This window comes from Centruroides sculpturatus, unplaced genomic scaffold (assembly GCF_000671375.1).
Source record: "Centruroides sculpturatus isolate CEXI.00-Female unplaced genomic scaffold, Cexi_2.0 scaffold742, whole genome shotgun sequence".
Lineage (NCBI taxonomy): Eukaryota > Metazoa > Arthropoda > Arachnida > Scorpiones > Buthidae > Centruroides > Centruroides sculpturatus.
The window spans coordinates 372,163-398,967 of record NW_019385044.1 but is presented as its reverse complement, the minus strand read 5'-3'; the positions used below and the strand labels follow the sequence as shown (position 1 = coordinate 398,967).

Sequence of the window (26,805 nt, the reverse complement as noted above, 5' to 3'; positions counted from 1 at the left end):
TATAATTTAAAAATTAAATTAAATTATCATCATCATAATTTTATGTTGTGAATATACTAAAAAGTTTTTAATTTTGTGAAAATTACTTAAAATATTTTTAAGCAAATTAATGTTAATAAAATTTATATTAAAAAGACTAGAAATGTTTGAAAAAGTTTTTTTACAATCTGCATTCTTTCTGTAAATATCAATATTAAAATATTTTAGTAACAAGATTATAGTTTCAATGTATTTAGAAAAGTTAATATTAATATTTAACAATAAAAAGTATATTTCTGATCTATTACAAATAATAATCTGAAATAATGTTAATTAATAGAAATAATTGATTGACATGAAATAATTTACATAAATTAAGTAAATGCATGACAATTTAAACATATATAGAACTTTTCTAAATAAACGAATATCAGTCAAAAGCTAGTTCAATTTGCAAATAAATCAATTTGTAATCAGCTGTTCAAAATAAAACATGATTCAATAGCAGCAGCTTGATAAGTTTTAAAACTGATTTTTTAAATACAGTAGACCCCTATAACACTGTTGATAATTCCATGTTATATGAATTTCATGTTGTATGAGTCACTTAGATTTTAGAAATACATGAGCTGTTCACAACCCGACACACGTATTTGTAAAATCTAAGTGACTCATACAACATGGAATTCATATAACATGGAATTATCAACAGTGTTATGGGGGTCTACTGTATCATTTTATCCAAAATCAACAGAGATAAAGTTTAACATTAAATATAATAAAGAAAAATTATAAGAAAAATCAACAAGTTCTTGCAGTTCTTAAAACATTTATTAGCTAATGGTGCTAGGTTTTGTTGATTATGAAAACCATAAAATTTTAAAATTTCTGAGTTTATAAAAAACACTAATATATGTAATAACTTTTTTTATTTGATTTGTAATTATTCTTCAGTTAATCATAATAAATTTATACTTTTCAAAATTATCAAAGTCCTTAATTTTTACTTTTTTCATAAACTAATTTTGAAACATTAAAATTAAGTAAATGTGTGATTTATATTTACACTTGTTTAAATATAAATATTCTTTTTAAAAGTCATCAATAATTTTTATTGGCTATTCTAAACAATCTGTTATATCAAATGATATTAAAAACATTCTTATATATACAATGAGTATCCAGAAAATAAGTTTTCTTTATGCCTGTATTGAAGGGCAAAGGCATAGCATAGCCACTTCATATGCACCAACTGTAAGGAGTTATCATGAATCTTGTGTCCCACTGTAGAAAGTCTTCCTTGGCCTTAGGAGCATTTCAAAATGAGTTCTAAGATATAAAATTCCTGCCAAACATGAGATAAAGATTGTTATTTAAATTCTCAACACAAAGCATGTTCCACTTATCACAATTCAAAAGAATTATGGATGTTTAGTGAAAGAGCAATGAGTGTTCAAAATATGAAGAAATGATGCAGTTATTCATTGAAGGCAGAGCAAATATGCATGAAGATTGTAGTGGATGCCCTTTGTTGATCACAGACAATATTGTTGCACTAGTGAATGAAGAAATTCAGAAAAACTAATACTTTGAACAAAAAGTTATTGCAAAGATTAATGCTGCACCACATTATCTCCAATAAATTTTAAGCAAATTCATGTTGGTACCAAACTTCTTAGGTGATATCACAATAAAGACAATATATTTTTTGAAACACTCAGTGGAGCTATGTTGTAGATTGCACACATTATATCTAAGAGCAAATAATCTTTAGAGTGGTAGCATACAGCCATGGAAAAAATTTACAGTTTCAGTTTAAAACTTGATAGCTATTGTCTTGAGACAGAAAATATGTATTTTTGATTGAATTTCTGCCAAATTGTGCTACAATTAATGCTGTGTGTTTCAAAAATTAGTATGTATAATTCAGAACCACAGACAAGGTAGCAAACCTTGTCTGTGGAAATTTATAACCTTGTCACAAAGGAAATTTATCTTATGACAATGTATGTGGGCATACCACTGTTCGCCCACATACATTACTAAATACATTCAAATGGGACATACTATTTTTTGAATATCAACTCTATAGCCTAGACCTTGCTTACTCAGATTTCCCATCTCTTTCTTTGCATGAAAAGATTTTTGTTTGGTCATCAAATAATTAGTGATGGTAAGATGAAAAGTTGTCCAATAGTGGATTTGAAATAAGTTCAAATTATAGCTTTATTGAATTGTTTTTCTTATCCACATCATCTGATGACAATGTTAACATCAAGAAAATCTAGTCATTTTTTTATTTTCTTTTTCAGCTGAAATTATACCATAATATTAATTGGAAACCTTCCTAGAACAATACAAGTCTAGTGTTTGCAATTTTGGTTTACATACTCTACTTTATCCTGGACTTGCATAGATAAAGTTTTACTAAATGAAAAAGTAAAAATAAATGCACAACTCCTTTAAAAAGCCTGTAGGAGAAAATCCTGCTGTACAAATTTTCAGACAAAAAATGCACAAGTTATGAAAAACCAATCCTAGTATGCAGCCAAGTCCATGTGACTATAATGACAATTCATGTTGGCTGCCTCCACTCAGGAAGTCATGGAAACCAACACTGGTGTTCTGTCAGGTAAAAAGCCTCAAAAATTAGAACATTTGTGGAAAAGGAATGTTAAAAAATGTGAAAAGCAAGGAAGTTGGAGATTACACATTTGTAATTTTAGATATGCTCAACTAGTACTTTCAACAGTTTACAACTGTCATCTTCAGGCGAAATCGAATACCTTTGTTTTTGAATTGACAGCTTGTAATTTTAGAAAAATAGATACAGATATCTCTTGCTTAATGTGGGATTTCATTAACACACAAAATTAATTGCAGCAATTCCTTTATATACACAGCCAAACTGTTAATTAATGCAGCTTTGACATCTGTCTTTACTTAACAGATATGTTTTTCTCAGCAAATAAGGTGTTGATGAATTTTCTATTTTTGTGCTGAGGGTGATTTCCAATATAGATATGTATTTTAATTACAGTAGTTGTGAAATTTAACATATTACTGTTAATGTGATACTGTGTCTTTATGTGTTCTTTGAAAATAAACTTTACTGTACATATATTTTTAATTCTTTGACCACACATGCAAATACTTAATTCTAAATACAATAAATGTTTAAGTTGTCATGGTGATACACGGAAATAATAGTATGTCTTTGCATTATCATGTATAATTATCATGTTTTTATTGTTTAAATTGTTATAAACTTAAAAATACTTCTGGATATCCCTCATACAAAAATAGAAAATGTTTTTCAGAGAGTTTTATTTAAAAGCATCATTTTGTATTTGCTTTTTAAGAAACTGTAAACATTGGTACTTCATACTTCAAATAACTAACTTTGAACATTTCAGAGTTCAAATGCTATATTTGAGAGAAATTTGACCCAGAGTTCAAACAATGCTTCTATATTTGAATTGTGTGCACAATGAAAAAAATGTGTTCACTGCATAAACACTATCAGTTGTGCATCAAAGTCATCTCTCACCCTTGTGAGTTTGGTTATATGCAGTGGTGATATTCGAAATATTTAACAAAGGGTTCGCTAACAGAAACTTTTCCCTTAACAATTTTTTTTCGCTCAAATGGTGCATTAGCAACATTAGCGCCAAAACTGACTTTAAGATACCCATATAAATAAAAAAGATGCGTTCGCAAAATTAAGTCAGTTAAAATTTAACATTTTTTATGCCAGAACTATATTCTTTTTTTCTTGATAAATAATAATAACGAGTGTTCAAAATGGTTTATTTTGTACATATTTTATTATGACACATGTTCCGCAGCCATCTTGCATTTTCTCGCGCGCGTGGGATTGTGGGATCTCTCTTATGCTGGGGTTGTATTCTGGTCACCGGCTTGTCTCTCATAAGCCGGTCGCTGATTGGCTAATCCAAATTAGAGACCGTCTTGTGAGAGACAAGAGACCAGAGACGGTGACCAGAATATGACCCCTGGATCTAGTTTCAACAACTCTCGAGTCGCCCGCGATTGAACCTCGTTCCAATCGAGATTGAAACGGTCGAGCACCAAGGCGAATGGAGTATAAGGCTCTAGTTTAGTAGTGTTACAGAGTATAATACGTATATTTTAATATAATATTTTTTAAAAGAAACAAAACCACTGAGAAATGTTACGTGTGTTTAACAAGGTTCGGAAAACTTTGAAAATGTTAACAACGGGTTCGGCCGAACCTGTGCGAACCCGCTGAATATCACCACTGGTTATATGTATACCCCTACATATTAACCATGGCATCAAAGAAGACTGTAGAAACAATGAAGCCTAAGCAGAAGATTGTAGTATTGACAATCGAAATGAAAAAGGGACTTATGAAACATGAAAGCGGTACATGCATGGCAGATCTGACAGCCATGTTTAAGATGCTAAATAAATGGTGTCCATCATTCTTAGAAAAAGGAAGCAATAAAAGCAGCAAATGCAACTAAACATGTGACAATAATGACCTCCAGGAGATCACATGTTACTCAGGAGATAAAAAACTCCTCCTAGTGAGGATAAATGAGAAGCAGTTGGCTAGTAATGTCATGTCATCTGAGGATTATTTGTGAGAAAGAATCAAGCTGCATAGTGACCTTAAGAAAAGTGAATCACCACTCCTAACTAAAATGCAGTAAATGCAATGTATTTTATTTGTTTTTATGTTTTAATCTATTATTTAGGACATTTGTTTGGGAATAGATTAATTCTTTTCCCACTATTTCTAATGGGAAAAATTGATTCAGACGTCAAACAACTCTGAGTTTGGACCTCCTGGAACAAATTAAATTTGAAGTACAAGGTACTACTGTATTTTTTTAATTTGATCTACAATTGCATTCTTGACATTTTAAAATATTATATAATCTAATAACTAATTTAAATTTTATTTATTTAAAATTTCTTTCATTCAAGCCAATATCTCCAAAACTTAATAATTCCTATTAGGAATCTGTTAAATCAATTTTTCAATTAAAATTGATGTAAAAATCTGTTGAAATTCTCTTACATAAAACTACTATTTTCATGACTTATGTAAATATTGGACAATTAATCTCACAATATTAAAATAAAAATTACAATTAAGATAATTTTAACTGTACATTTCATTTTAATAATAAAATTATTTTATATCTTAAATTTAATTCAAGTATCTTAATAAACCATTTTCAAATATAAATAAATAAATAGCACAAAAATTACTACTTTTTGCATTGTTTATATTATATTCTGTTATTATTTGGAACAGATCAGAATTACATTTTTTTCTACTTGTTGTAATATTAAAAGTTTTTAAATTTAAATTAACATTTCTTACAAACAATTTAACAGTGATTATGCTGTAATTAGCATTAAAAAGACTCAAATTCATAAAAATAACTATTTTTCATTCACATTCCATTTTTCAATCAAATCATGTAACTATGCATGCCATAAATACAATTGTTATTCAGTTAGTAAGATCTCAATTTCATGTGTCACATTTGAAATAAGAGATCAAATTACACCTTTATTTAATAATTTTCTTCTCTTATCCACATCTTCTGATGGCAATGTTAACTGCAAGAGAATCTGGCCATTTTTCTTTTCCTTTTCAGCTGAAGCTATAATATTATTTCAACAAATTTAATGATTTTATAAAAATACAGTAGGTGTTCCTTCAAAATAAAACTTTACATATATTTTTAAGATTGCTAACAGATAAGAATTATGTAGTAACTTATTCTTTTGAATCATTCAGACAGTTGATTTAAATATTTTGTTAAAATAAATCTAAAACACTTTTATTTTAATAAATTAATTAATTTAAGTCTTAATTTTATTAAATAAATTTTATCATATCTAATAAATGTTGTGAAATTTATACTTTCAAAAAGATCATTATTTGCTTTTCCTTAATGAAATTCAATCAAAAAATGCTTTACTAAGGCTGATTACATATGAACAACTTTTTGAACACTTGAATGAGCATACCTATCAAGACATCAGCAATCTCATAAAATTTACTAATGCTCAGTTTTTCCTCTTAGTGATAAACTGTTGCTATAGTAAATATGATTTCATGTTTCAATTGAATTATTTAATTTTATTGTTAAAATTAATACACTAAAAAAAATTGACAACTGACTGAAGAAATATCTTAAATATTATAAAAAAATAAAATCTATATATAAAATAAACAAAACCTTTCATCTTTGCTGTTTTAAAGATGAAAGATTTTGTTTACATACACTGGCATATAAAAGAATGACATTTCATAACACTGATGAAAATATAGAAGCTAAATAAAGAAAAATATACAGAGTGTTCCCAAAAAATGTATACACACTTTAACAGCTGATAGCTCAATTGATGTATTTTTATTTCCATGTTAAACCCATTAGAATTAATAATCAGGGGCAGCACAAAGCAGGTTCAACATGTTCGCCGGAACCTAGCCTCATGTTTTGAAAGGCCTGCAGTCTACAAAAACTCATCAGACATTTTGCAGGACCCCCTGTATAGTAGATTGAATATTCAGGTGTGTGTGGAAAATGCAATCACATAATTCACTAATCAATGACAACTGCTGCACACTGACATAAGTGCAAGATTTTCTCTCCTGTCTTTGCATTAAAATATTTCATGTTGTGATGAAGAATACTTCTGTATACATTACTTTTTAAAAATAATAAATACTGCATTAGTATCATTTAATTAGATTAGATTTGAATTATATGCAAAATTACCAGAATATTTTTGGTTTTTTTATATATGGATGAGATTGCAAATTTGGATGATGAATATTTATTAAAATGTTGTCAAGATCTTCACTTACATTTGGAAGAAGATTTCGATGGAACTGAAAAGTTTGAAGAGATTAAGATGTTCCAATCAATAATGCAAGCCAATTATTTGGCTCTAGATGCAATGAAATATATTATAAAAAACAATCTTTTGAAAACATACCCAAATTTATTAATTGCATTACAAATAATGTTAACTATGCCAGTAACCGTGGCTTCAGTTGAATGTAGTTTCTCATGGTTGAAACTAATAAAAATATTATCTTTGATCATCAATAAGACAAGACCAATTTACATCTCTGGCTATTCTTTCAATAGAAAGCGAAGTAGCCAACTCAATTAATTTTGATGACGTAATCAAAGATTTTGCGGCAAAAAAATGAGAAAAATTATGTAATATTCATCTTATAAAAAATAAATGTAACATCCTTTGTACTTATAATAAATAATTCCTTATTGTGAAATTTTAGTATAGGATTTGAATATGTATTCTGGACCCAAAAAGTTTTTGAACCAGGTCACGCAATGGGTCTTGCCGGCCCTATTAATAATGGAAGTCAGACTAAGCTTTGAACAAAGGAAACTCATTCTAAAATGCTACTGGAAGTATGAAAATGCAGTTGAAGTGCAAACACAGTTTAGGAGGCTATATTCAAATTAAATGCCACAATCGAACCTACTGAGGAGCTGATAATCCGCATGTTATGATGGAACAACATGTTAATTTTCCAGGAGTTACAGTATGGTGCGGCTTATCATCAAGAGGATTAATTAGACCAATCTTTTTTGATGCTACTGTGACTGGTCCTGTTTACTTGAACTTGCTGTGACAGTGTCATGCCAAGCATTAGAAGAGACTTTGAAGAGGAGTTTTATTTTCATCAAAATGGGACACTCCCACACTATCATCACAATGTTAGATCCTACCTTGATGAAATCTTGCCAAACAAGTGGCTTGGATGAAGGGGTTTCATAGAATACCCACTGCATTCACCAGACCTCATACCACTAGCCTTTTTTTATGAGGATACTTAAAAGACAGTCTACATTATGAAACCTGCAACAGTTGCTGAATTGAGAGCAGCCATTGAAACAAGAATGTACACAATACCAAATGAAATGTTTTCTAATTTTTGCAATTCCATTGCTTCACATTGTCAGCAGTGCCTGGACCAGAATGGACGTCAGTTTGAAAACAAGTGTTAACAAAACAATTAAATAATGTCTGTAGATTCTATTACTGAAAATGAAATATATTTTAATAAACATTGATTTTATAATTGTGTAAAGTGTGTATACATTTTTTTGGGACATCCTGTATTCATATGTCAGTTCTCTTACATTTAGTACACAGGCTTATAAGAAGAGCTATAGTTTCTGTTAATAAATAAGGATTCACATTACATAACATCTGCTGAGGATGATTAATGTTAAAATCTATTCTGTATGTGTCTAATCTATATGTATCAATCTATTACTTCATATCACTTCTCTCATTTATCTATCTTTGGCAATCATTTCCTTGTTGCAAGTAAAATTTTATAGTTCAATTTATTGAACTATAAAATTTTACAATACAATAAAACAGACAAAACAAGTCCTTATAATCCATAATAAATATTTAAATCAAATAAACATTCTCAGTTGTTCTAAAAAAATAGCAATCATTAGATTTTAGAACAAAACTATATAACAGAATATTATATTTAAACAACTTTTCTATTTAAACTATTTATTCTGTTATATAATCTAATGATGGCCATATAAAATAGCTAGAAACACTTGTTGTGCTGCAATTTGAAAAAATTGTAGACCAATAAATTCCCACCTTCATTCATCCATCTGTCTTTCCTTAATCTCAAGAATGGAGTTAGATAGATGAAAGATGAGGCCAGATATGGAAACCTTAGAGCAGGAGGCCATGATTAACTATATATGAACTTCCAATGCAAACTGGAAGTCATGTTATTTCAATTCAAATTCCCCTGAAAGGTGTTAGATAATGACCAGCACAACTCTATTGTTAAAGGAAAAATAATGATGTAAAGGGACAAACCACTACTAATTTGAGGGGGAGAGCATATATTTTAAATTGAAAAAATTTAAAATATAATTAAAAATTGCAGTCTGGCATTGTGACAATTTCACAATAAATAATTGCTTGTTTTCTTTAAATATATACACTGAATTATAAAGCTTAGCTTTGTTCATGTCAATACTCTTTCATTTTATAATTATAATCTAAGAGAAATTCTTTCATAAATTGTGTAATTTCATAAAACTTTGATTTGTTTCTTTAAAACTATCTTTATGAATCATAATTAAGCAATGCCGTTCAAATCTACTAATCAGTTCTTTTTTTTAATATTTGCATTCCATTTGTTATCACTCAAAACAGTTTGTTTGTTTTTTTGTTTTATTAAGTTACAGTAATGCAATCTGGGCGATCTGCCTAGGGCAGGGGTCGGCAACCTGCGGCTCGCGAGCCACATGCGGCTCTTTGGGTGTGAAGCTGCGGCTCTTTAGTTCCATATGTAAATATTATTTATTTTATATTAAAAAAAAAACATTTAAAAATCGTTCTGAATCGATTAACGAGGATTAGGCACCGATTCTATCTCTCAGCCACTTGTACTCGCTTTTCACCGCACCCCTCCCCCGTGACACACGTCGTCAGTCCGTCGGAAGCTCTCGAATGACGCCGTCTCGGATGTTTCTATTATCTAATTTGTTGTGAAAAACACTACTTATATATGAATAAATAGATATTTTTTCTTATGAATAAATAGATTAGTTTTTTTATCAAAAAACTTTATTTATGTGAGTACTATTTATTGTTGGCAAGAAAAAATTTTGTGGCTCTTTAAANTATAGGATTATCTTCAATAAAATGTAATTCTATTCAATTTTATATGATATGTCGATAAACTTTAAAATTCCAGTAATTTTGTGTGGGATAGAAGTCAATGCTGATGTTTGCAGACAAAGAGCACAAAAATGTACAGAACGATCTTGCTCATTTTTCTCGATAATACCACATAAAATGACGTGTCCTGCTAGTAATACTTGTTCTCCTTCTATAAAATTTCTCGATGAACTGCTACAAGTAGCATATTTCATTATATCAGATAGTACTATATAATTCATTTTACATTGACGACTAACAAACGACCCAGATAGAGTAGCCATTTTGTAAAAATACAGCGCCCTCTATAGTTCATGAAAAACGCGAATAGTGCACTTGTTACAGATATCATTCTGGTGTTCAGTAAGACAGATTTGTAATTTTTTTGTCATAGCCCCAATGTGAGAGGAAGAAGAAGAAAAAATTTGCATTGCTATCCAGTTGTTATAGAACCCAAGACTACACGAGTGTCACTCTCAAGAAGAATTTAAAAATGACTGCAAAATTCATCACTGTCTAACTGCAAGGAACAACTCTGAAGCTAGACACGTCATCCTAGGAGTACCACCTCAAATAAAAAATCTGTTAATGCAGGAAAGACTCATCTTTATCAGTTGGTGTTTTGTCACCCTAGACGACTACATCACCATAACAAGGTGCTTTAACTGTTCAGGATATGGGCATACATCACATAAATGTGGGGAAAACTAATAATGCCATATACATATTATCTAATTTGTTGTGAAAAACACTACTTATATATGAATAAATAGATATTTTTCTTATGAATAAATAGATTAGTTTTTTTTATCAAAAAACTTTATTTATGCGAGTACTATTTTATTGTTGGCAAGAAAAAAATTTGTTGCTATTTAAAAACTTTGAAATTTTGTAAATTGTAATTTTTGGCTCTTCCGACTCAAAAGGTTGCCGACCCCTGGCCTAGGGGGAATGCCTCCCGGGAGGTCTTTTTAAGGGTAACTGGCTGCTATTCAGGTGTTACAAATGTGAAGAAAACCCGGAAAATTCCACATGGCCAGCCCATTTTGGCAAAACACAAACCCACAACCAAACTCCCAGTGTTCAGGGAATGAAAGCACTTGGCCAATGGTGGGCCCAAAACAGTTTAAGAAACAACAGAAGTTTTTGAATTAATAAAAGTTCCTAGTAAATCAAAACATTCTTATCCTTTATAGTTCATGATAATGTTACTAGATTATGCTACATACAATCTATGGAGAAGTACTAACACAGTTGCATTATTAATTAACATGGTGATATCATGAATGCATATCCATTAAAACAAGAAATAACTGCTGTCTATCAGCATTAATTAAACAGTTTTTATTAGCAACACAAGCACTTTTGACATTTTATCAATGTCATTTTTTAGGCAAAGAACATAACTTTGAAACATTAAAATTTTAAAAATGGAACATTAAATATTCAAAAATGGAATATGTATTTTCAAATGCAATGTTAAATATTCAGAAAGGAATTCAAATTTTCTAAGTTAAATTTAAACCAACAGACACAAGAATGGCATACGCATAGAGATAAATTAGTATGAAATAACAATAAAATTAGATAAAATAATAAGATAAACATTTCATACTGTTAGTAAATTTAGAATTACAGCAAATAGATAATACCATGGCAACTCAAATGTTAAATGCCCAAATTTTTAAAAAGTGATACCCAAATTCTTAGAAGATCCAACATAGATTTATTACATAGTTCCATTCTTTCAATAAATAACACCGCCCAGATAAAAGTAACCTTTTGCCAACACATTGCATTTGAAATGAAGTCTCATTCCATTTCGGCACACAATTTCTTTCACCCGCTCCTAAAAGTTCTATTCGCGTTTTTCACCGGATGCTCGCCCTCTGGTGTTTAAAAACAGAACTACTCTATCTGGGTCGTTTGAATGTTCTTCGTATATTGTCAACAGTAGAGATGAATAGTAAAAGTAAAAGTAAAGCTTTCTGTTGTGTTCCAAATTGTAATTCCAAAGCCATACGCGATCCCGATATAAGTTTTCATGTATTCCCACATGAAAAACAGATGATTTTTCGTAAATCAGAATTCGGAGAATCTCAGAAATGTAACCGACGGAAAGAGTGGATTCGACTGCTAAGAATTGGCAAAAAAGTTACGAAGTATATGGTAGTATGTTCGAAACATTTTACTCCTGAAGATTATATTTTGTCATGTATGCTATCATGTTTTTATAAATATGTTTAGATTATTGTAATTCGATAGTATTAAAAAATCAAACTGAAAAAGATTGCATAGAGTCTAAGTATAAAGTAATTTAGTATTTGTATTCGTTTTTAACCTATACTATAGGATTATCTTCAATAAAATGTAATTCTATTCAATTTTATATGATATGTCGATAAACTTTAAAATTCCAGTAATTTTGTGTGGGATAGAAGTCAATGCTGATGTTTGCAGACAAAGAGCACAAAAATGTACAGAACGATCTTGCTCATTTTTCTCGATAATACCACATAAAATGACATGTCCTGCTAGTAATACTTGTTCTCCTTCTATAAAATTTCTCGATGAACTGCTACAAGTAGCATATTTCATTATATCAGATAGTACTATATAATTCATTTTACATTGACGACTAACAAACGACCCAGATAGAGTAGCCATTTTGTAAAAATACAGCGCCCTCTATAGTTCATGAAAAACGCGAATAGTGCACTTGTTACAGATATCATTCTGGTGTTCAGTAAGACAGATTTGTAATTTTTTTGTCATAGCCCCAATGTGAGAGGAAGAAGAAGAAAAAATTTGCATTGCTATCCAGTTGTTATAGAACCCAAGACTACACGAGTGTCACTCTCAAGAAGAATTTAAAAATGACTGCAAAATTCATCACTGTCTAACTGCAAGGAACAACTCTGAAGCTAGACACGTCATCCTAGGAGTACCACCTCAAATAAAAAATCTGTTAATGCAGGAAAGACTCATCTTTATCAGTTGGTGTTTTGTCACCCTAGACGACTACATCACCATAACAAGGTGCTTTAACTGTTCAGGATATGGGCATACATCACATAAATGTGGGGAAAAACAACAATGCAGTCATTGCACTAGAAAGCACAAGTTTAGAGACTGCCCAAACTTACGGAAAGATCCGAAGTGCGCAAATTGCACGAAGCACAATAAAATAGTTCCAGAGAGCAAGGCCTTCAACACAGAGCACAATGCCTTTGATAAAAACTGTCCATTGTTAATATTCTGGATTTGCTTAGCTTCAGAAAGCTAAGCAAATCCAGAATATCCAATACGAATAAACAGCTCTTGCAACTCTTCCAATAACTAACCATGGATCCAACCAGAAAACTAATAACTGCAATAAATCTAAGGCCTTGCTCAATCTGCTTCAAATCAACCTTCAACACAGTAAAGCTGCCTCCTCCAATGCTCTGCAAATCATCACAGAGCAAAACACGGACATCCTCATTTTTCAGGAACCCTATAGGGAAGAATAGGGTTGCCTTGCTCGGCCAGGGCTGTATCCTTACAAGCGGCTCTAATAATAATCCCATATGCACCGGTTTCCTTGTTGTAAATAGATACTTGAGAACACAATTGATATTCGTTACTGAGGTGGGCTATCTGACTACCATCAGCATCGATCTGAACAGTATACACCTACACATAATTAATGTCTACTTCCCACCGTCAGTAGACATCGCTATTCCTTTGAGTCTGCTTAAGGATGTCATCTCTGATCTAACTTCACACCCTATTTTGATCTGCAGCGATTTCAACGCCAAATCGCCAATATGGCACAGACCGGTGGAGGACCCAAGGGGCTATAAAGTAACAGAACTAATGGCAGAATTTGACCTTCTATCCCTTAACTCCAGCCCACTTCCTACTTTCTCTTCCAGTATTGGGGATAGCTGGATAGACATCTGCCTGGGCAATAAGCACCTTACAAAGCTAAACATCGATTATCAGACGCTCAATCTTGTCTCCACCAGTGACCATTCATATATTGCCACTAAGATTCTGTCATCTCCCATCCCAGTAAACTTTAAAATAAGTAACTCCACCAACTGGGAATACTTTAAAGACTGTCTAAAAACTTTACGGAACCCCACGGACCTCAACAGCATCAACACCAAGCCTGAAATAGACTTGGTGGTTGAGCAGCTGCAAGCTGCCCTGAAGCATGCGTTCTTCTGCACCACAAGGGTGAAGACCAATAAGATCTCGCCCATGGAGGAACAGTGCCTTGGAGGCAAGCAAGAAAAAAAGTCCACCAAGCCAACTAAAGATACAGGCGCGAAAAGAATCCTTTCACCAAGCATACTCAAAGAGGCTTATTTAAATCATCTCAGGGCTTATAAAACTCTTATCAATAAGACAAGGAACAAATCCTGGCAGGATTTCTGTACCTCTTCCAATGCACAGGGACCTTGGTCGGTCCCATTTTATACAGTCTTTAAAAAAGACAGGGCCATGTCGACTCCCCCAACGATCTTGACTAACTCTGGCTATACCACCAATCTAGCTGATACCTACAAGACCATCTTCTCGGAACTATTTCCATCTGATGATCCCACGGAGGATCAAAACATCCATAGCGTCATTAGGGAAGGCAGTGTAAGCCACACTACTTCTGTCAATGATATACCTTTCTCTGCGAATGAGATCTCCAGAGAATTTAATAACATTAAAAAACGGAAAGCACCAGGACCAGATGGTATAACTTTGAGGATGGCCCAACACGCCTATATGGCGATTCCTACAACCTTTTTGGTTCTCTTCAACAAATGCCTGAGCTTGGGCTACTTCCCCAGGACTTGGAAGGAGGCCTCTGTTAAACTGATCTTAAAAGACAAAAATAAACCTCAAAATGCTTCTTCATATTACCGTCCTATCTCACTACTGTCGATAGTTGGCAAGGTCCTGGATGCTCTCATGGCAAATAGAATCCAACACCACTTAGAAACCAACAAATGGTTGGACAACCGTCAATACAGTTTTAGGAAGGGCAGATGTGCCCCTCAAGCAATGGCCAAAATCATGGACTATGTCCAGGATGCCAAGGATACTGGGAATCATTCAATCATGGTCTCAACTGATTTTAAAGGTGCGTTCGACCACACCTGGTGGCCAGCCATCTTATACAAACTGGTTCAAGCCAATTGCCCACATAACATCCTAATGCTCCTAAGGAGCTACCTCTCAGAAAGGTCTGCAGTGGCCAATGAGAAGGGGAAAACACTACACAGGACTGCCATCTCGAGGGGTTGACCACAAGGCTCAAAATCAGGACCCCCTCCTCTGGAATATCTTGTACAATGGGTTGCTGAGGCTGTCTTCGGGCCATATCTCTATTGGCAACCCATACATGCAGGGTTACGCCGATGATATGGTCCTCCTCCTCTCAAGCTCCAACCAAACGACCCTACAGAACCTAACTAACAATTTCTTAAAAGAGATCTACAAGTGGAGTGTAAACCACCGGCTAAACATCAACTACAGTAAATGTTGTGCCATGGTCTTTCCGAAGGGTAACCTCCTGAAAAAGAAGCCAGTAATTAAAATTAATTATCACAGGATTCAAAACACAAATAACATCAAATATCTTGATGTGCTTTTTGACCCAAAACTCTCTTGGAAGGATTACACCTATTATACCTAAGCGACGAAGATGAACACTTTACTCCAGCATATCTTTAGGAACCTCTGGGGCTTAGACTCCAAGCAGAGCAAGACTATTTATAAAGGGGCTATTGAACCTATCCTCACATATAGATGTGAGGTGTGGGATGTGCTGTTCAGAAGGTGCACATCTGCAAAAAGCTCCTCTCTGCACAGTGCACCACTGCAGTTGCCATCACCAAGTCCTATAGGACTGCACCCACTGATGCCCTCCTCATCATTGCAGGGATGACTCCCATCCATTGGGTCATCCTGAAGAAATACCTGTTTCACAAGCTAAAGCAACTAGCCATATCAGAAATTGACATGGACCATTTGCAGTTTCTAATTAAAAAGTTTAAACTGTCTGCAGACATAAGTGTTCTAGGAAAATTCCTCCTGGACCATGGACTGGACATTAACTATGACTTGCATACCCATCATCCTGCCAATGACCCAGACCCCAACATCTGTCTCCATCAATCCACCATCCCACAAGGTATAAACTACTACACTGACGGATCCAAATCTCCAGAAGCTGTAGGCGCGGCTGTTATCCTCGATGACCCAATGAAGAAAACCTTCTGGCAAGGTGCGTATAAGCTGGATCCATCTTGCTCCATCTAAGCTGAGTCGCTAGCCATCCTTAACACCCTTAGACGTATCCAGGATAATATAACCAGTTACAACGGTAAAAACATTATCATCATCAGCGACAGTCGAGTCGCCCTTTATCAGATTCGTAAGCGTAATTGCCGCCTTCCCATAATCAAAAACAGCTTAAAGATCCTATATGAAATCTCAGATACTGTCAATATAAAATTTCACTGGATCAAGGGCCACTCAGGAAGCAGTGGCAATGACAAGGCGGACAACCTAGCCAAAAAGGCCTCCTCTTTATCCACGGTGTGTAGCTACTCCTCGATTCCCCTGTCCTGGGTTCAAGGTAAGCTGGACTCAATTTTAATGTCTTGCTGGCAGAAGGAGTGAGATGAAAGCTTGACAGGGCGTCTCACCCACAACTTTTTCCCCAGCATCTCTCATAGGATTAGCAACCACCATTTTACTACCAATCACATCATGACCCAAATTCTTACAGCACACGGCAACTTCAGAGCATAACTCTGCAGGTTCTTGAGGAAGGGGAACAGTTTGTGCCTTTGTGATACTAATGAGAACGAAGATCCAATACACCTAATCTTCATCTGCCTGGTTCACTCACGTCACCGTGCAAACCTTCATAGGACTTTGTGGAACGTGGATATCCTTGGCTGTTCAAACTATACACCCTTATTTAGGACCAGATAATCTATCAAGAATTCAAGACCTTTGTGGAACACCTGAAACTTACGCACTATACCACTACCAGCCCAAGTGGCATCTAATGGACAGCTCATCTTTTGAGTCAACAAGGACCCCTCCCAAAAAGGGACTCCTTACTTACTGCTTTTTTTTTTTCCAAGTCGACCTCATCTGACCAACTCCTCAAGGTATTATACTATGAGCCTTCTCCTTCCCTCTATATACAAATTGTTTTGCACGTGTATACCATCATATTTCCATGTGCTATCCAACAGCTCCCCTTTGCGACTCATGTCCTCCTTTTTCCACTTTCAAACCTCCAACCATCCCACCCTCCTAACTTTTCTTCAAATCACTCTCCTTACTTCCTTCACCCATCTTTCTTATCTATTAAGGCTACACCTTTGAGTACAGCCTTTTCTTTCACATGTATGTATGTATGTATCCAGTTGTTAAAATGGAACCAAATAAACTCCCAATTTTTCTAATGTGAAAAATAGATCTCTGTTGTTGCAGAGAAGCCTCCCCAAGGTTATTTGTTAATCAAAAGTTGAATGTAAGTTCTTAAATAGACTCATTTATCTCTATGCACATGCTATTCTTGTGCCTATGTTGGTTTAAATTTAACTTAGAAAATTTGAATTCCTTTCTGAATATTTAACATTGCATTTGAAAATACATATTCCATTTTTAAATATTTACTGTTCCATTTTTAAAATTTTAATGTTTCAAAGTTATGTTCTTTGCTAAAAAATGACATTGATAAAATGTCAAAAGTGCTTGTGTTGCTAATAAAAACTGTTTAATGCCAATAGACAGTAGTTATTTCTTGTTTTAATGGATAATATTTTGGCATGGTGATCTAATCATTTTTATACATATGGAAGTGCATAGTGTGATACCTTGACAATGCAAAAAAATACACTTCTCCAGCAGAAATTCACTGACAGTTGTAACACGTATGAAAAATATGTGAGACAAACCAAAATTGTGGAAATGAAATGATATACATAGTCTGAAAATCAGAGAACAGATGTTGAAGACAAACAGCAATCTGGATGCTCAGCATATCAATAATAGAGGATAGAACAATTCAAGATTTGTCTTTATGCTTATGTCCTTAATCATGAAAACAGATACCACAATGGCAGAACTGGTCATATCTTCAGTGCATGTACAGTACATGCTCTAAAGATATGTCCAGTTCTTTTATATGATGTGTTAAAATACAGGAAAGTGTGTGTCCCCTACAATTTGCTGATGAAAGAAAAGGCCATTTGAATGCATTTTTTACTGATGCATTTCCGATGATACCAGCAACAAGGTATCATTTCTGAAACAAATTGTCACAGATGTAAAAACTTTGTGACAATTGCATTAAGTTACAAACCAATGCTCAGTGTTTTGGGATAACCAAAATGTTCTACTAACGGACTTCCTCAAAAGAAGTAATTGTAAACATAAATTAGTATTGTTGGACAATGGACAAGTTATAGACTGCCATCTCCAGAAAATGATCAGGACTGCATTGTGATAAGACCTACAAGTGCATATATATACAACCTACATTATCATATTTGCAAGATACTATGTGGCACAAGACATTATCCAATGGTTTCAGCAATCCCAATTTTGCACTCTGTGATTATTATTTGTTTTTATCTTTCAAAGCAGCATTTGGATGCTTAACGTTATTTTATTAATACATTTAGTAAAAATACAATAATTGTACATTTCACTATTTACTCTATTTTAATTTTTTTCTCATCCAATATATATTCCTATTTTATAAAATTATAGTAATCAGGAATTAAAATTTTCTATTACTGATTATTCATTAATATTTTACTAATAATCACTGCATCCTAAAATAAAGTTATTTATATCTTAGGAAATAAAACTTACATCATTTTTACATATATTTCAATACATTTTAAATATTGATATTAATCAAAACATACTGTAATTAAAAAATAAAGATGTACCATAAAAATTAAAACATGTAGAATTATCAAAATTAAAATACAATAAAATGTAAAACATGTTCTAACGTTTCAGATTTTATTATGTTTCTTCTCTTAAAAGTATACTTTATAACCATATTTATTAGAAAAATGCTTAAAACTACCTGGACGACTTGGAGGTTCAATATATTCTTCAAGCTGTTTAATTTCAACTTCTATCTTCCTAATTGAGGGATATCTTATCTGCATCAGTTTCATTATCTTTTTTATGAAACCAACATAATCTAAATTTTAAAAATATTATCATTAATGCAATTTACTAATAAGTAATAAAACAAATCATTCAATAGCAAATATAAACATTTTAACTATACCCAATGCATTGCAATAACACACTTTCAATTGCCATATGTCATCAGACTACAATTTGGTAATAATTATTATAAATTACTAATGAATTTGAACCTAGAGGGAGGCATTAGGCACCATCTCATATTAAATTTAATAATTATAATTTTAATTAAATAATTTTAGATTAAACTGGAAGAAAAGAAATGGCCCAGAGTCTGATTTGAACCCACAACTGCCACTTACTGTGCAGATGCTACCCAGACCTCCAGTCCAATCTCCTCTTCCAGTATATTTATCATTACGATATAACCATTGTCAGTTACTATGGTGTCGACTGGAAACACATTCAGTGCCCTCATCCTGTAAACTTCCACTCAAGGCACTCAGTTGGCCATTGCATACCCAGCAAGGCACATATAAATTCATTATCAAATTCATTAGTAATTAATAATTATTATTACCAAATTATAGCTTGATGATATATGGCAATTAAAGGTGTGTCATTCAATAATTTAAGTATATGAACATAAACAGCCTTACATTTAATTAGCCAAAGATTTAATTAAACTTAGAATTTTAATGGAGTGAGATAACTGATTTTTACAATGTTACTTCAATCAAGTTATTTCCAGTTCCATCTTATATACCATATTATATCAAGGAAATTGTGTAATAATATTAAAAGCAGAGGTAATTCCTGTTTTGTGATTTTCCAAATTTGAGTTTTTTTAATTAAAAAAAATATAACTTTAGCTGCAATAAATAAGGCTATATTAAGGTAAGGCTGTAGTAAAGCATAATTATAGATTTCAAGTCCTGGACATAGCAATTGCTGTATGTACTGTACTGTGTTCAGTTTGTTCAGTTAGATGATTAGTAATGGATAGTGTCATACTTGTCTTCAAATGAAGATAAGAATGACACTATTTGTTATCTACATTCTATTATCAAATTATTAGCCTGTTGCTAATGAGTTTAAATGTGTTGATTTTCATTCTTTACTGTCATATTATTCAAATATGTATACATAGGTATCCCTCATTTAACACAATAGTGTTGAGTTTCCAGTAGATCGAAATCCACGGAGACAATAATTATATATATATATATATGTATAAATATATATTAAGGACTAAAACAATGACCAAACACGTGTACGAAAATAAAACAAAAAAAGTTTATTTTACCAGTACGATAACCGTGATTCCTACTACTCGAGTTAGACGATATATGATTCCTACCACTCGAGTTTACACTATATATTTACGTACTGTCAACTTAAAACTAAGAGTTACGTACAAAACTTGGATGAAAATTACATTACAAAATGTAAAACATGTGATGCTGGATAACTAGAATTGAGAAATAGTATATTTGTCAGCATGATGGCCTCAAAATATGGAACCGAAGGATATAGAGAAATAACATCGATTTTGTAAAAACGGTAGGAGTTACAGGGGAGGTTTCCTCCTACCGTTTTTACAAAATTGATGTTATTTCTCTATATCCTTCGGTTCCGTATTTTGAGGCCATCATGCTGGCAAATATACTATTTCTCAATTCTAGTTATCCAGCATCACATGTTTTACACTTATGTGAAGCTCTTAGCCTTATTACTCAAAATAATTACAAAATGTACGTCCCTCGTTGTTATCTCTAAATTTCCTTAAGAAGGAAATGGATTAAACTCTTGAACTGGAAAATGGTCTTCCTTTCTCACTCTTATTCTTCCGGCCTGGCCTTGAACCTTCATATTCTCCTCGATGGATCCAAAAACCAGAATTTCCTCGATTGTGAGAGTTCACTAATTTATACCTCCCGCTCTCCGGAAGTCAGCTTTACTCATGTGTCCCACCTTGGACCAATTAGAAGGCTTTTCCTAAGAGGTGACATCATAACACAAAAATACACGCGACATTGTACAAATTAAGAAAACCCAATACATACAAAACGGAACCAGAGACAAAAAAAAAATATTATAATAATACATAGTCGCGTAGTGCTACAATAGTTATGTTACAAAAAAGTATTGTTATGCAAATCCTTGCTATACAAAACAAAGGACTAATACAAAACAGATTAGGATCCAAAAGTTAACAAAAGTATACTATTCTTTTTCGTTACCAAGAAAAATATGTTTATTAAAGCAATCAATAATTTATTTCCAATTAATAATTAACTAACAATCACAATTAAAAATACTGTATTATGCATTAATATTCATTTTAGTTAAATGAGGGTATTTTCTTTTTGCAAAGTATTGTCATCTGAGATTTTTTGTTGATCTCAATTAGAAATATCAGCAATGTCTTCAATTTTTTATGTATAACAAATTAAAATATGTTATTAATCAAAAATTTGTTCTAGCGATCCAGGTTTGTTCAATTGAGGACCAAGATATTTTTTTTCCAGAATTTGTGTTCAATACCAAATTTTTTGAGTTGGGAACAGTTTGAGTACCAAGATACTGCCACATTTCATTTGTCATTTTTACAAATGATTTGACATGTTGAAGAGTGAATTCTGTACAACAAGTCATCATACTCCCATCATAAATCAGCCTCCTCCTGAATGCAAGGAAGTCATTCACTGGGTGAAGAAGCCATGGGATTCAATTCCTGAAGACCTCATCAAGCATTATTTCAAAATCTGCATAATTAGAAATGCTCTCAACTTGTAGAACAAATTAATCTCTATGTTGAAAGGTATTAACAGTCTTCTAAGCCATTGTAAGAATGAAATAGCCTGCTTGTGCTTGGAGCTTCTGAGTCAGTCCATAGGACCAGAGATGAATTAAGAATACCTGGAAGATGAGGAGAGACAGCAGAACAAGCTATGCATAAATGATTCTGACAGTGATTAGTCAGACTATTGAGAAGATCAAACAGTAAGATGAAGAAAACAATCAATCATTTTTTATTGTTAATTTAAGGTACTAAGAAAAAAAAATGTATCAGGTTGTTTGTTTATTTATAATCATTAAGTAATGCTATATATGAGATTTCTGCCCCAACAAAACAATATCCCATAAAAATAGAAACATCAAGTGACAAAAAGCAATAAAAGTGTAACCTGTAAATTATTAAAAATGAAACAAGATATAAAAATTTACAAAAGTTGTTTTTATCAATATAATTTAGCAATAGGGAGCCTAAAGTTGTTTTTTCATTTCTGGCTAAAAGCCATCTATTAACTGTATTACCATACTGGTAAAACAAAATATAGTAGTTAAAATAAACAACAGTAAAATTAAGTTTCAGGCCTCAAATAATTGCCAGCATTGAATAAATGCTGGGGATTTTGACCCATGCAAATAAATAAGCACCCAAGTGCTAATTCAAAGAAATACAGTATATCATAACTTCAAATGGACAATGATATAATTGAACTGTTTTAATTTTAAAAATACATAATAATCAAAAAAGCAATAGTCATCTAATATTTCAATTTTTGCATTTTTTTTTTCAATATTTGAATACTGTATTAATGTTCCAAAGTTTATAGAAAACATCATTGTAACATTACGTCATTGATGCAATGTTTCTAAATTTATCATTTTCTCTTAAAATATTTTAATACAATAGCATATTTAGCCTAAATAATATGAAATAAATGATAATTTTTATTATATAATTTTTTTAAAAAATTTAGCTATTAATGTAATAGTAAATAATTAAGAAAGTTTTCTCTACTGATTTATAAATTTAGAATCATTTTCCCATTTTTTGAGAGAAATGCACTTTTTATTTGATTGTTAAATTTATCAATAATTAAACAATATTGTTATAGTTGCTTTGCAATCTTGTAGAATTTTAAATAAATAAATTATTTTATTTAATATTTTAGCTGTAAAGAAAAAGAACAATCCAAAAGAGAATGCAAGTTATTTAGCATGTATTTAGTATAACTTAATTTATTCAGAAACTTGGATAATTTGGCAGCAACTTTTTCATATTTGGTCAATCTAACTCCTGATATCTGCAATATTAATTTATCACACACACATATATAGGCTTACCATAATATTTTTTTCTCAAACCGGGACAATTTTGAGAAAATACAATAGAAAATAAAGCTTACTAGGATAAGTACTTATGATTGAAAAGGCTACATAAAAAGTTGTTAACAAAAAACAATGAGTTAAAAGCAATTTTTAAAAATTCAATTGAACATACCTTATTATTAAGTTGTTAATATTTATCACTAGTGTGAAATTCTTTGTCACTTAAATCGGTACCTTTAAAATATGACAATATATTTCAGAAAGTTCCTATTGCCTTATGTTTCACACATTTCAAATAATTTTTAATGTTTGAATGCCCACCACAAGCTACTGAAAATTCTGAAACAGTTCTTATTTTACTTTGTCAATACGATCACAAACATTTTCAAAAATGGATAATCCTTTTTCAATCATCAGTAAACACATTGTTTCTTTCTGGCATTTTGGAGATTAAATTAATTTAATTTATGTTACAAAATGATTGCAAAAGCTGACTAGAAATTTGAACCTGACTAAGATAAGACGTGCGCAACAATGATGTGGTCAGAATAAGTTTGTCTTGTCAACTCTAATTGAAACAAAATATCTAAAAAATGAAATTAAAATATCTGGATCTCATAGGCTACATGCTATTATAAATTCTGTGAAAAATATCTGGATGAAAAAATAAAACATCTAAATTCATTAGGCCACATACTATAAATTTTAGGAAAAAAGCTAGACAACGTTAAAAGTACTTAGATCTAGATACAAAATATTTAGATTGGCAACAGTGAATGTAACAGAGGGGATTATTTAGTTGCAAAATTGCCATTTTACCTGAGGCTGCACTATTTTTACTTCTTGTATATTCGGCACTTTTAAAATTTTACCAAATAACCAGGACAAAATGACACAACTGGCTGGGATGCAGGGACATCATCAAACCAGGACAATCCTGGTCAAAACAGGACGTCTGGTAAGTCATATATATATATATATATATATATCATGCCGACATTAGTAAGTGAGTATCTTTGAAGATCTTTGTTTTATTATCATTCAATAATATTCAATTTATTAATCATACTATATTAATACTTTTAATTATTTATAACTTGTAACCTGAGAAATTGGAGAACAAAAATTTTTTTAAACTTACAAGATTTTTATTAGCAATATTACCTCTTGGAAATTCACAAGGAGTAATTAATTCTTTGAAAAATTCTTGAGCTTTTCTCATTTGGTCTGGTTCAGAAACATCATCTTTAAACCAAAATCGAAGTTGCCTGCTTTCCTATTTTAAAAAAATATATATATATTTTAAATATTAAAATAACATCTTTCATAAAATCATTTTGTTTTAATTCCTGAACACTTTCTACATCTTAAGTTCTGATGATGAAGAGAAAATTAAAGATACAAATTAATTAAAGTATTAGGCATACTACATAAGATTATATAAATAAATTGGATTTGCAAATTAATATCCAACTGATTTTATTTCAAACAGATGTAGTAATGTAGCTCAAATAAATAGCATGTTTCACACAACTTATATGACAACCATCTATTGGACAAAGTATGAATTTCCAGGGCTTAATTTCCTGCCTTGTTATTAGATACAGTATCACCTACTTACAAACAGAAAATTATGATAAAGTGTCTCATAAAGAAAGGTACCAAGTAACATGAACTTTTAGCAGTATTCAAAAACAGTAATATAGACAATACACCTGTATTTGAATGATGCAGTCACTACCACAGTGGCTGTGAATCCATTGATGACAAGTCTCAAGCCAAGTTGACTTAAGTATCATTGCTACAGATGCAATATGCAGTGCTGAAGAGATGATTTTGAATGATGATATGCAGGGACAGATCTAGGTTTTTCGGGCCTAGGGCTTTTGGAAGTCCAATGGGGCCCTATTTTTTGTTAATACAAATAATACTATAAATTATCATTATTATATTATTAATATTAACTATTTTTACTATACGATAAATGCTCATTCTTAATGAAAGAGTATTATAAATTTATGATAATAATTCAATTTTTGTGGGCCCTTGATACTTGGGGCCCAGGGCTTAAGCCCTATTAGTCCCTATGTAGATCCACCCCTTAATGGTATGGCACTGTATACTGACATACATAAAGTAATATTTTATACTGACATCATTAAAAGTTCTGTGAACATTGTGAAACTTTCCATGCTGTACCGTGTTTCCCCGAAAATAATACAGTGTCTTATATTAATTTTTGCTCTGAAAAACGCACTAGGTCTTATTTTCAGGGAATATCTTATTTTTTCCAGGAAGACGAATTCACATTTATTATTGAACAAAAAAATTTCCAAGTTGAACTTAGACGACAGTGACGTATATCTGGTGTGTCGAACTGTCGCCTTTTTATAGTGTCAACATCGGACTCGATGACCAATTAGTGCTTACTGAACCGTAGCACTATGCAAATGTCATGTGGCGTAATTCCCAGCCGACCAATTAGCCATCACCAGCCGTAACATTATGCAAATCTGTGATTCCCAAGCCATAGTCTTATGCAAATCATGCCGTGTGGCGTGATTGTCTGCTGACCAATCAGTGGCTGTTCTTTTAAAAAGCCAACGGCCACTTTCAACCATCTGTCGATGACCGTTACAACTAAAAAAAAACTTCGCTAGGTCTTACTTTCAGGGGGAGGTCTTATATTTCGCAATTCAGCAAAACCTGTGCTAGGTCTTATTTTCTACGGATGTCTTATTTTCGGGGAAACACGGTAGATAGCACAGTTCAATAGAGATGAATAACAGAAGTGCTGAATTTTGAATAAAAATAGAAAGACTGGGGATTTAACAGAAACTACTGCAATAATTTGATATTGAAGGTGATAATTTTCTTTATCATATAATTACTACAGATCAGACATGAATTCATCATTGTGTGTCAAAAACCAAGAAAGCTTCAAAAGTAGCAGAAACAAACAGATTCTTCCATCTTTCAAGAAGTTCTATAACTACCCCTTGGCTAATAGTCATAGCATTGGTCTTCTGAGTTTAAGGAAGTGTAATGCATGTCAATTTTCCAAAGAAAAGAGATATTCCATGTAGCCAACTACTCTAAACTATTGCCTGGGAAAGTCTGTAGGACTATATAAAAGAAATCAGAGTTGTAAAGGATAAAAAATAATGCAAGGCTGCATAAACTAAGAAGATTATAGAAGATCTTACCGAAATGGGCTAAAAAGTATTGCCTCATCCTCCTTAAAGTCCAAACTTTAACCAAGTTTTTATTATCTGTTTGGTTCTATCTGAAAACTTTTTCTGCCTATCTTCTTGACAGAAAAAAAATCTGCAGATGATGATTGGGTAATGCTGCCAGAATACAGATACTGGTGGATCAATGGAAAAAAAACCCTGGAAGTGGGGAGACTATCCACATTTTGATGAGATAACTTAATCTTTTTTTTTTTATAGAATTATTGCAGAGAAATTTGCATATATTGTCAGGATGATCAGCTATTGGATGCTTTTCACATGATAGCTGAATGTTCTAATTTAGAAAAAATTCAGGAAAGTGTGTTTGGTATTTCTATTATTCCATTTGAAAATTTTCTGGACCTTATCAGTAATTTAAGTAATTTTGATTTAATTAATTTTGTTCAAAAGATTAAATTATTTTTTAGGTAATCATATGTTGATTTACTTTGTTTCAGTGATCCTTTTGTATGGAGTGACATACATTGTTTGTTTTTGCATATTGGAGTATTCGATTATTGCCGAAAGGTAACATTTGCTT

At 32.1% G+C, this 26,805-nt stretch overlaps 1 protein-coding gene across 1 annotated transcript in view; it reads right to left on the bottom strand.

Moving 5' to 3' along the window:
• Nucleotides 1–26,805, bottom strand: part of LOC111633829 — a 61,654-nt gene that overhangs the window by 21,603 nt on the left and 13,246 nt on the right. The window contains exons 4-6 of the mRNA XM_023378464.1: nt 24,196–24,307; nt 18,842–18,961; nt 5,550–5,645 (exon numbers count right to left, since the gene is read on the bottom strand). Of these exons, the coding sequence (XP_023234232.1) occupies nt 5,550–5,645; nt 18,842–18,961; nt 24,196–24,307 (328 nt within the window). The remainder of the gene's footprint in view (nt 1–5,549; nt 5,646–18,841; nt 18,962–24,195; nt 24,308–26,805) is intronic.